The following is a 13239-nucleotide window of genomic DNA, read 5'->3' on the forward strand; positions in this document are numbered from 1 at the left end:
TCGCTAGCTGTCAATTGCGTTCTGTTTTGGTTGATAACCGTCATATGTTCAAAATGGATACCCCAAAGCAGAAATCATTTTGTGTTCTTGAGTTGGCGAAGTGCAATTCCGTGATTACAGTGCAAAGACGTTTCAGGTTGAGGAACCAAAATGATCCTACGAATGGGTGGAACATTCGCAGATGGTATCAACAGTTTCTAGATACAGGAAGTGTAACTTAGTAATCGTCATATGTTTAAAATGGCACTTTGAAGCAGAAATCATTTTGTGTTGTCGGGTTTGTTAAGTGCAATTCCGTGATTACAGTACAAAGAGGTACCAAATTGATCCTCCGAATGGGTGGAACATTCGCAGATGGTATCGACAGTTTCTAGATACCGTAAGGGAAAATAAAGGAAAGACTCCTGGGCACCCTCGTGTTCCTGAAGAAAATGTTGTATGAATTTAACTGCTTTCCAACATGGTCCTTCAAAATCAACTCGTCGTGCCAGTCAGGAGCTACAACTGCCTACAACAACAATTTGACGTGTTTTGAAACGTGGGTTGGTTATGAAGACGTACAAGTTACAGCTGTTAAAAGCTCTAGGTCCAGATGACAAATGCAAATGTGTGGCATTTTGTAACGAGGTTCTTGACGCTACTGACAATGATAACATTCTCGCACAACGCAATTTGTTCAGTGATGAAGCGACTTTTCATGTTAGTGGTCAGGTAAACAAACACAGTGTTCGAATTTGGGGCCTGCAGAACCCACATAAGTCATTAAACATGTACGAGATTCGCCCAATGTCAATGTGTTTTGTGCGATATCACGATCATTTCTTTATGACTCATTCTTCTTTTATGGGAACACAGGTAACACTGACTTCTTCCTGTGGGGTTTCGTTAAAAACAACGAACCTCGTAGACTTGAGAACCGAATCTGTACTGCCATAACATCAGTGACGAAGGATACGTTTGCAGGAGGATGAGAGAAATTTGAGTGTAGATGTGTTTTGTTCGTATCGCTGATGGAGGACATATTGAATGTGTGTAAAGTTGAATATTCGTAAGTTTAATAAATATATGGATTCGAAATTTGAAACACCCTGTACTTCTATGGAGTGCAACCATGTGTGGATATGAAACATCAATGATAAACAGCTTAGGCAAGAAGAGAACAGAAGCTTTTGAAATGTGGTGCTGCAGAAGAACGCTGAAGATTAATTAGATGTGTAGATCATGTAACTAATGAGGAGGTACTGAACTGAACTGGGGAAAAGAGGAATTCGTGGCACAAAGTGAATAGAAAAAGGGATCGGTTGGTAGGACACGTTCTGAGCAATCAATGGATCACCAATTTAGAACTGGATGGAAGTGTGGAGGGTAAAAAATGTAGAGGGAGACCAAGAGTTGAATACAGTATGCAGATTCAAAAAAGATGTGGATTGCAGTATTTACTTGGAGATGAAGAGGCTTGCACAGGATTGAGTAGCATGGAGACTTGCAGCAAGCCAGTCTTTGGAGTGAAGACCACAACAACATCTATGAAACCCTGTTGCGAAATTCTTAACACATACTGTGATAATTATGTCTTTGCTTTAGTAAAGTTGGTGTCAACCTAGTATTAAAATCAGCATAACCCTCTCATAAAGAAGCAACCAATAGCATACGCTTAATGACTGGGTTCACAGGAATTTGTTGATTATGGCTACTGACTGCCTCAAACACAAGATCCTCATGTGGCAGAAACTTCCAGTTGTCATTATATATTTTAATATTCAGTGTTTCTTATCTGAATTTCAGTAATACAAGTTCCTGTCACTTTATTTATTAATTCCCATAGTTTGTATTGATATTGTGGAAGAAAATTATGTACCAGTTGTACTGTGTACAAAGATCCTCCTTAAAACTTATCTCCTGAAGGTGCTATGCCACAATAGGGAGAAATTCCGTTTCTTCTTTTTTTTTGTACAACAGTGAAAAAATTAAGTGACAGTGGATATTATTTCCACAGGCACACACAGATGGCCATATTGGATAAAATGACTGATCAAGTAAGACACACGTAGCCCAAGAATGTTCATTTGTCGCATGTCTGGAACATATTCAAGTAATGAAGAGTTTCTCGAAAAAGGATTACAAATGTACAAGATTTATGCAGAAAATTAATCCTGCAATTGATATGACATGATTGAATGATATCGTTTTACATTCAATAGTGTGCTCAGGAAGAGATATAGCATTACAGAAGTGAAGCAAAAATGGAACCCTATTTCATAATCACTACACAAAAAAATAATTTCAGTAACATAATTTAGTAGGGAAGTCCATCATGTGCTGTGAGAGAACCTGAGACAAAGAGACTGAGATATTTGAGATGCTTTATAAATGGATGTTGAAAATAACTTGATTGGCAAGTAATGTCAAGTTTCTATTCAAAACAAATGAGGAAAGAAATTACAATCAGCACAAACTATAAGAAGTCGTAGGCTGATAGGGGATATGTTATGAAGATCATGGGATCTACATCCATGGCACTGGAAGGAGCTGTAAATGTCAAGAATTGTAGGGTAAGAGAGAGATTAGAATAAGTTATTGAGATCCCGGGGTGTATGTGTTAATTATGAAGTGAACAGATCGTTGCAGGATGAGAAATCAGAAGACTGATGATGGGAAAAAACTAGATTGTGGGCAAACACTGGATATTTTTCATATATTAGTAAATACAAAGGGGATAGGAAAATAGTATTACCACTCTTGTCACATATCAAGCAATACCTAAGTGCATCTAGCATATACTTTTCTTTTGTGTTTCGAATAATTTGCAATTACAATTGGTCTTTCACACAGAAGAATCGTGACAAGGTCTATGGAGTCGAAAATAATAAATATCTTAGGTTTTCAAGCACTTGTCACTGTTTCAATGTTCCTATCATATTTTACAAAACAGTAGCATTCCATGAATTTCAGTATACTTTATTTTATTTTGTAAGCAACATCTTCACTGATAACTGGGTAAATATTTTGAATTTTGACTAAACTGCATGTAACAAATATATCAAAAACGATAATACACTTCTAGAACATGGGATAATTAGGAACAGAATTGTCAAATGTGAAGAACTAGAGATAATGTCTTCTTTGTCAGACCAAATTATTAAAATAAATATGAAAAAATTACGCATATTAGGAGAAAACATATACTATCAGCAGTTATGCTTCATTCAATTCAAATATATGCTGGGGGCAACATCAGAATATGCAGTTATTGTTTGAATTTTACATTGTTATTTTAATTTTCAGCATATCAAGTAAGAATGACACTATTTAATTAGAAACACAGACTGACTAATGCTAAAGAAAGTTGATTTAATGTAAAATTTATTGTTGTACATATGGCAGGACCAACATTATGAAGTTAGGTTATCCGAAAGAGGGAAAATCTTTTTTGATCCTCCTAACAGACGCGAGATGTTACTACAGTAAACTTTAAAAATGGTTTATTATGAGAAAATTGCTACACTTCTCAGTACAACAATGATGTAATATACAAAACAAAATTAGATACATATTTTAGCAAATACCCGCCCTGGAGTAGTATAGACCTATAGTATTTATGCAGCTAGAAAAATTACATTTCCAAACAATTTCAGATGTTTCAATAAAAATGCTGGGATTCTGATTCTGCAAGTCAAATGTGATGAAAAATGTACTCTTTCACAATTCCTAACGTACTTTGAGTAATACAAAATGAAGCAATTTATACATCACAAGTGCAAGTCTCATTCTACAAAGTAAAATTAAGAAATAATGGAACACATACATAATCATACAAATTCAAACAAATTTAAGTAATGCATATTAATACATTATGAGGACTGCTATTAACTGAACAAGACTTCATGGGATGGTTTAAGGACAAGGTAATGCACTAAAACGTGCAAAAGTGATATGTGTAGCTTTTAAACTTGAATTACACAAAACTGTCTATGACGCTAGCAAGTGGCAGTAAAATGTTGCTGAGAGCTTCATGTAACAAAAGTTCTCATTTTTAATTTTATAAAACTAATAAGCTCTATCAGTTTCTCTCATGTAATATATTTCCATGAGTAATGATTGATATAAAATTTTAAATTACACAAGGTATTATATGCAACATCCCTTTTCTATATGGGGAGTAACAGCAATATATATAATTTAAAAAAAATTGGATTTAGAAACTACAGCACAGGTAACAGGCATAAATCTCGAAAAATCGGCATCCAACACATCTTTAGTCCATCTACCTGATAAACTAGAGGAAAAGTAGCTGGATTTTCTTTTTCTGCTGAGAACTAGAAGGCTAAAGAAATTCTTATAGCAAACACAACTAATAGATGGTCAAGCAATATGATGGAATATATCTTTTCTGCAATTCCTTGTCATTTAATGAAATTATGAAAATACTATTGTAAAATATATGTTCATAATTTTATTTAAAAGTTGGGATATGTGTGACCATAAGCTTATTTAATGGCACTTTTCAAGTTCCTTCTCTTGCCCTTTTCGCACCCAGAGACACATTGACAAGAAGAGTTGGACACATTTGTTGCTGTGATATGTTGTTTCTGGTACTGCAGAACTTCTCCTTAAGGAGAATCAGCCACTCCCTAAAAAAGAAGTAAATTATTGATGAGCTGATTTGTTACATAGCAGTAAGTAGGTAAAAAACCACAATGACACTTAAGAAAATTTGATTCACAGATACATAATACAGTTCAATGGTGGAGTATAAGACAGCTACAGTAACAATAAGATGACAGTCAGTGAGTATGAAACTAGTGGATATAAACAGTATAATGACAGTGGTGTGCATATTCTCTATGACTGACTTATCTGGAAACTCTGTATATTCATAGAAACATATTTAAAATTATTAATAATAATATGATAATGATAATAGAAGTAGTTGTAGTAGTCAGTGTTGTGGTGGTAGATATAAATGAAATATACCAAAGAGGAGACTGAGAGGAAATGAAAGGAATATTCTGAAAAGATAAAAAACTGATGGATCACATGGTAGGATACAAGAAATGAATAATTATTTATGAAAGGATGGAAGCCAACAAAGTAAATTTTTGCAAAATGAGAAAATAACATTTTTTTCCACCTCTTAATGAGAAAAACTTCACATTTCTCATTTTATTTGTCCATGTAAGTATAATGGTTTTATGCGAAGGTTTTTTGTATGGTGAACACAGTGTAATTATAAAAAAATAATAAAATTTTGAAAATTTTCTCGACTTACACCTCTACATAAACAAAAGCACATATTTTAGAAAAAACGTAATAAATAATATTGAATACCCATTAACAATATTTTACTTTCGCTTCTCTTAGAATAAACAAATGACATGGAGAACACATAATATCTGAGTAAGATAATTAGCCAGAAGAACTATTTGTGAGCCAGTGTAGGAGAGACATATGAAAGTCACCTGGTAAATATTTCTTGCACTTAGATGAGTCTTTAATTTTATCATGATTGATAGGCAGTTTTTCATCATCATATACTCTCTCAATTGTCACTACGCATGAGACATCTGTACCAAACTTGTTACTTAGTAGAAAAATGTTTTTTCTTTAAGCCCCTATGTATTATGAAGCCGTAAGTGTGCATTTGGTGGCTTAGTGATACACAAATTACATGGAACATGCGGTGGTGAAATTTTGTTTTTTTGGACTGTGCAACTGCACACAATTTAAATTCTACTGAGAAGTGTACAGTTTTGACCACCACTTTTTGAAACTTAGCATTTCCTCTGGTGTAACCATGTGAACATTAAATTTACCAGGACTGCAGCATAACAAATGATTTCACAAACTTCTGACAGTCATACCATCTATATATCTTTCTGAAAATTTGCTTAACAAGACCAAAATCTCAGTCACACGCTAAGAATGAGTGACGATTGACTGGAAAGCGATAAATTATTTTGTCAAATTTCCCTCAGTCTCTGGGGGCTAGTGAAATCTTATCACACAGTAGTTCTTGTTCTGACCATCACAGGTATCACTAAAAAGCTGAAGTTCTCTGATATTTGAGGAAACATCCTCACTTAAATATATGAAAAGGGAGGAACACGTTTCATTATTAATTTGGGCTTTTCTTCCTTTGACCTCCTTGGTATAAGGAAAAGATCAGCAATACCAGTGCTGAGATTATGTACTGCAAGCGGTAAATTAGAAATTTGCCTGTAGTAATACATCTCCTGAAGAGGACTGCATAGCAGGTATAAGTTCTGTATGTAATAAAATGAGATATCAATATGGCTGTCACTGCTTTTACGTAGCTGATCAATCTCTCGCACACTCTGTAAAACTTTTAGATTTTCAACGTGTGCCACATTGCCACATGTTTTGCAGTGTCATTTAACACTAGAATGGTCGGACGAAAAATAGTTTCAAGAACTGTCAGGTTGGGTATGTGGGACCCAGTAAATAAAATACTTCCAACAAGTGACAAACGGTATATTTACATTAAATGATTAATTTTTATTTTGTTCAAGTAGTGCTAAATGCTATAGTGAGATTACTTTAACTTTCTGAATTACAAAATAACAGTAAAAAACTGAGAAACGCACTTAATTGTAGTACTAAATGTAAGTAAACAGGAAGTACAAGCCAGTTTGATTGAAAGACCAATACAAGTGAGAATAAGTTGTTGAACAAAGAAGCGAAAATTTTGAATTTTCACTATATAAGTGGAAACTGTGAGTATACTGAATAGTTTGTGAGATATCGCCCTCTAAAGTCTTAGATTTTACAAACAGTCGACGCAAATTATTTCAGCATGTACCAAGCATAAGCACACCTTGCAAACTTTGCAAAAATGTTAGTTTTGCTGTCCTTGAATGCGTAGCACCTTTCCTGTTTCCCTGATAGTGGATCTTCAACTATTCTTTGTTCTCGGGTGCCGGAGAGGTTAGAGGCAACCCTGGTTGCACACATTGTCAAATGTGGTGTTCTGAGAGACTTTCCTAGGGTTCACACTTATTCTCTTCTGGATAAAACGTTTTTGTTTCCTTTAAATACAATGGAGACATCGAGAGCTGCAATGTTCAACAACTGAGAAAAGGAACAGAGAAGCTTGCATTGTCCCTCTGGCAATAGTACATTCACCACACATAGCTTCAACGACATCTACACCTCACTTGTTTTGCTATATTACGTTATTATATTAAGTTTTCTCTTTTCGCCGCTGTCACTGTTAATTTCATCATCACTGTTCACTGACGAAATAATGAGTACTGAGTGTTTCGTTTCAGTTCATATGAAAGTAATGTGACGTCTTGCTGAAATCCAAACATACTTGAGTACTCTTTTTTTACATTTTCTTGATAAAAACTCAACTGGAATTTCAGGCTTATATTTAACGTACCAACAACAGTAACATTCCTTCTTGTAGTACTTTTTTGACGACTGGATAAGAAATAAACCAATTGTCTAGGGTTAGATTCCTGCCAGATCCTTTTACTGGGTCTACATGATGCAAAACAACATCTGCCGAATTACTGCCTCTGTTCGGTCGTTGTGGTTGTGTACCTGCATAGACTTCCAAATGTTTTACATAGCACGTTTTAGAACAAGTCAGGAAGAAAACCACCATCCCTTACTTGACCGGTTTATTAATGACATACATCCTGAACCTGCCCCTTCCTCTGTGTGGAACGAGCATTTCGTCCAAAGTAAAGTTTTCTGACGAAGCAAAATAAGCAGTGAACTTGGAGACAAACATATCAAGAATGGATCTTATGGCAGCAAGATTATATTGTGGTTTTCTTCCATCCCGCGTATGAATGTTGTCAAACTTGATACGAGTCAAATATAAGAAGTTTTTCAATGACATAATTTCTCGAAATATTTCTATTCCGGTCCCATCTGTATTCCAAAAGACTTCAGTATTCATTTTACCCCCATTCGATGTTCCGGCTAAGTAAAGTGGGCAAAATATCCCTTCAGTTCATCAAAATTTGTAGGCCTAGCCAAATTTGGGTCACTTGTATTTTTGTTTCGAACTGATATTGGTTGATTCAGAAAGTAAATCAAACAACTGATCGTTGAAAAGTAACTCCCACGATTCTAAAGGTGAATGTACATCCGTCGCAGCTCGGTCGCTTCCAGGTAAATGCCTGGAAATTATGTTGTGACGTTTGGTTCGAACGCTTTGGGAGAACAAGTTTTTGTCCATTTAGTTGCTCTGTTCCCTCCTTTATGAAAGCGCACAGGTGCGTCAGTTACAGAATTTGTACTTGAATCAACAACAACTAGTTCATCAGTGTGCTGGCAGAAGGCTCAGTATCTTCCTCTTTACCACCATTCATTTCATGATTACTGTTTATTTCGAAGTCTGGATGTACGTTAGAATCGTCTACTTCACTCTCATCATCATTTAAAATTCTGCAAATTTCACTGTATGAAAGACTCTCTTGCCATTTTGTATTGTAAACTATTGACAATGATAATACGGCTTTAGGACATCACAAATCGTTCGCATAGTAACTCAGTAGCAAAGCCAAAATAAAAATAGGATCGCACTGGCAGAAATCAGTAACGTAAAAAGTCGGGCTGGGTCTGACAGACTAGCGCGCTTTTTTGGAAGACTGCCAGATAATGACTAAACAAAGAAAAATCTCACTCACGATGTGAGCGCCTTCTCTTGGATATTTCAGGAAGCCAGCAACGTACTCAAGTCAAATCAGCAATAAAAATGTAAATACAGTGAAACAAAAACTAGTGCTTCTCACAGACACAGCCCGACCGCTATAGGGTTAAAGTAAGACTCTTTAATCGAACAGTGAGCTGTTCACAAACAGCACACGTATCTATTTGGGATTTAGCATCACGTATAGCAAAGCTGTCTTTTAACATCTTGTAACAGAATGAATATTTCAAGTGAGAGTCTGGAAACTTTTGCTTGAAAGACGATACATCTTTGTAATATCCAGAGCTGAACAAACATATTTAATTTCCCTTGAAAATCAGTGACTGGTGCTTGCAGCAAAGGAACGTATATGCTTTTTAATTTTTCACAATTTCTGTTTAGACTGTGCTGTTGCCTTGTTGACCCCGTCCATTGCCGTCCACTGGCGCTTTTCCGAACAATAATAAAGCCTGTAGTCTTTTCAGTCTCTTCTTAGTTGCAGTATACAGTTGAAGAAACCAATTTTCCCACACTTCCAGGCTGCGGTCTTTATTGATTACATGGTACTTGAAAGATTAAGTTTTTTGTTTATTTGTGAAGGATCATAAGTTGACTGACTTAAGGTGTTACGTAAATAAATGAAAATAAGACCAGGCTCGTCCGTGGCATTCTGAGCATCAGATTTAAGTTCCTTCATTCTCAAACTATACGTCTACACTGAATACGACGTTTTCCACTACTATTATCATTTTCACAAAAAACTGACTCATGTTCTTTCACAAATAAGCGATTGAATTATGAAGTATAATACTCGCCAGCAAAACTTTCTCTTAAGCCCTATTCTGCTAATGAATGGCAAGTAAATTCAAAACATAATTCTACATTACCTCACTCCCACAGGATTAAAGTGATGTGTTTATATTGTTCTACACTAAAGAGGCAAAGAAACTGGTACGCCTGCCTAATATCGTATATGGCCGCCGCGAGCACGGGGAAATGCCGCCACGCGACGTGGTGTGGATTCAACTAATGTCTGGAGTAGTGCTGCAGGGAACTGACACCATGAATCCGGCAGGGTTGTCCGTAAATTCGTAGACGTACGAGGAACACCACGTTGCGAGGCATTCCAGATACGCTCAATAATGTTCGTGTCTGGGTAGTTTGGTGGCCAGCGGAAGTGTTTAAACTCAGAATAGTGTTCCTGGAGCCACTCTATAGCAATTATAGATATGTGGTGTGTCGCATTGTCCTGCTGGAATTGGCCAACTCAGTCGGAATACGCAATGCACATGAATGAATGCAGGTGATCAAACAGGATGCTTACGCAAGTGCCACCTGTTAGAGTCATATCTAGGCGTATCAGGTGTCCAATATCACTCCAACTTCACACGCCCAGAGCCTCCATCAGGTTGAAAAGTCCCCTTGTTATATGCAGGTCCATGGATTTATGAGGTTTTCTCCATACCCTTACATGTCCATCATCTCCATACAATATGAAACGAGACTCGTCCGACCAGGCAACATGTTTACGTCATCAACAGCCGTATGTCGGTGGTGACGGGCCCAGGCGAGGCATAAGGCTTTGTGTTGTGCAGTCTTCAACGGTACACGAGCAGGCCTTCGGCTCCGAAGCCCCATATCGATGATGTTTCCTCGAATGCTTCGCATGCTGACATTTGTTGATGGCCCAGCATTGAAATGTGCAGCAATTGGCAGACGAGTTGCACTTCTGTCACGTTAAACGATTCTCTTCAGTCGTTGTTGGTCCTGTTCTTGTCAGATCTTTTTTCGGTCGCAGAGATGTCGGAAATTTGATGTTTCACCCAATTCCTGATATTCACTGTACACTTGTGACACTATCGAACGGGAAAATCCCCACTTCATCGCTACCTCTTAGATGATGTGTCCCATCCCTCTTGTGACGACTAAGTAACCGGTCTAACATCTGCGGCAAACACTTATTGTCTTATATAGGCGTTGCCGGCCGCAGCGAAGTATTCTGCTTATTTACATATTTCTGCATTTGAGTGAGCTTGCCTATACCAGTTTCTTTGCCGCTTCAGTGTAGTTCCAATATAAGGCAAATTAACTGTGGATGGTGAACTTCGAGGTCCTCTTTGTCATCTGTTGGTTTCAGGTGACTTAGTTTGTTCTGCGTTTCTTATCAGTTTGTCTTCTCTCCTTATACAAATCTGACTTAAATAGATATATTTGCCGGCCGCTTTGGCCGAGCGGTTCTAGGCGCTTCAGTCTGGAACCGCGCGACTGCTATGGGCGCAGGTTCGAATCCTGCCTCGGGCATGGGTGTGTGTGATGTCCTTAGGTTACTTAGGTTTAAGTAGTTCTAAGTTCTAGGGGACTGTTGACCTCAGATGTTGAGTCCCATAATGCTCAGAGCCATTTTTTGGAAATATTTGTGGACAGAGATGATGGAACTTAACTTCTGAGCTCATCAGTCCCCTAGAACTTGGAACTACTGATAGCTAACTAACCTAAGGACATCATCACACACATCCATGCCCGAGGCAGGATTCGAACCTGCGACCGTAGCGGTCGCATGGTTCCAGACTGTAGCGCCTAGAACCGCTCGGCCACTCCGGCCGGCTGTGGACAGAGAAATCTTAGGTTTCATTGCAGCAGCAGTCAGTCGATGTAAAGGACAGTCAAATGAAAACCGAACACATGTCGCAAAGGAACCATGGAGTGCTTCAATTCGAAGTTGATCACCACACGCGTTAAGACATTTATCCCACTGGATCGGCCGCTGTCGGATTCACAACCGCACCCACTATTGCACAGCCCCGTCTGAATGATACCGACACCAAAGTACGTCTTTCTTCAGGTCGCCAAAGATGTGAAAATCACGCAATGAGAGACCACAAGCTGTACGGAGATGCAGCGTAACCTTCGATTGGAAAGGTTAGGGCGAGCATTATCGTGCAACAGAATGATTATGCCCTACAGAATTCTGGGTGTTTTGACTGTGCGGCGCTTCGCAGTTTCTGCACAGTGTCTTTATAGTACCGCCCGCTGATTGTGGCTCGAGGAAGAACAGGAGGATGGAGTAGACTTGGGATTTAATTCTAGACTTTGTTGCAGACAGAACTCAGGACGTATCCGGAGTACCAAAGGGAAGTGTCATAGGACCGTTGCTGTTTACAATATACATAAATGACCCAGTAGAAAGCGTCGGATGCTCTTTAAGGCTATTCGCAGATGATGCAGTTGTCTATAAAAAAAGTAGCAACGCCAGAAGATAGTAAATATTTCTAAAACGACCTGCAGGCTCTGGCAGTTGACCCTGAACGTAGGTAAATATATTATGCATACACAGGAAAAGAAATCCACTACTGTACAGCTACAATATTGATGACGAACACCTGGAGACAGCATCTACCGTAAAATATCTAGGCGTAACTATCCAGAGCGACCTTAAGTGGAATGACCATACCAAACAGATAGTGGAAAAAGAAGACACCAGACTAAGATTCATCGGAAGAATCTTAAGGAAATGTAACTCACCCACGAAAGAAGTGGCTTATAACGCGCTTGTTCGCCAGAGTCTTGAGTACTGTTCATCTATCTTGGATCCGTATGAGGTAGGGCTGATAGAGGAGATAGAGAAGATCCAACGAAGAGCGGCGCGTTTCGTCAGGGGATCGTCTAGCTGGCGAGAGAGCGTTACGGAGATGCTAACTAAACTCCGCAGCAGGCGTTGCAGGAGAGGCGTTGTGCATCACGGAGAGATTTACTATCGTCATTTCGTGATAGTACTACTTCCCTCAACTTACACCTATATTGAGCAGGAGGAGAAAATTCGAGATATTAGAGCCAACCGACAATCATTCTTCCCACGCACTATTCGGAAGTGGAACAAGTTTGCAGAAATCAGATAGTAGTACCGAAAGTATCCTCCGCCACACAACATTAGGTGGCTTGCGGAGTATGATGTAGACGATGTAGATGTAGATTGTGTTGCAAGATAACACACTTTCCTGCGCTGCCAACCGGACAAAGGCTATGCTTCAGGCATATGGCTGGAAAACTCTGCAATATCCACACAGCCTGCAGCATACACTTGCGATTTTCACATATTTGGCAACCTGAAGAAAGTTGTGAGTTGACTTCGGTTCCAGTCTGATGCGGATGTGCAGTAGTGGGTACGGTTGTGGATCCATCAGCGGCCGACCACGTTCTACGAAATAGGAATTGGTTGTCTCGTCTTCCAGTTCGATAAATGTCTTAACGAGTGTGGTTTTTCCTTCTGGATGGAACCATTCCGTGGTCCCATTGTGGTGGGAGTTCGGTCTTCATTTGACTGCCCGACAGAGATCGTTTTACATACCGCGAAAGCACTGTCATTGCAAAGTGACATCTGTCGAAGACTGAAAGAGCATAGCAGCCTTACAATCACAGGCAAATTTTAGAATAAACTGTGATTATATCGATTTAAGATTTGTTAGTAATGTGATGAGATGAGCTAGTTTTTGCTAGCCGATAATGTCGGAAACCGTTTTAGTTTATTACAGTTAATCAAATGAAAAGAACAACTCTCCACATTTTAGACGTGTTTT

The 13239-nt window shown here is 38.4% G+C and overlaps 1 protein-coding gene across 3 annotated transcripts in view; it reads right to left on the bottom strand.

The window, feature by feature from the left end:
* Positions 1-3383: 3383 nt before the first annotated feature.
* LOC124795060 (RNA-binding protein Raly-like) overlaps positions 3384-13239 on the bottom strand; it is a 431777-nt gene continuing 421921 nt past the window's right edge. Inside the window, exon 10 of one of the 3 annotated variants that reach the window (XM_047258861.1) lies at positions 3384-4631. In XM_047258861.1, coding sequence (XP_047114817.1) covers positions 4611-4631 — 21 coding nt within the window. In that variant the 3' untranslated portion in view covers positions 3384-4610. The remainder of the gene's footprint in view (positions 4632-13239) is intronic. The other 2 variants (XM_047258860.1, XM_047258859.1) reach the window with 2 other exon arrangements.

This window comes from Schistocerca piceifrons, chromosome 4 (genome assembly GCF_021461385.2).
Source record: "Schistocerca piceifrons isolate TAMUIC-IGC-003096 chromosome 4, iqSchPice1.1, whole genome shotgun sequence".
In the NCBI taxonomy this organism is placed as follows: Eukaryota; Metazoa; Arthropoda; class Insecta; order Orthoptera; family Acrididae; genus Schistocerca; species Schistocerca piceifrons.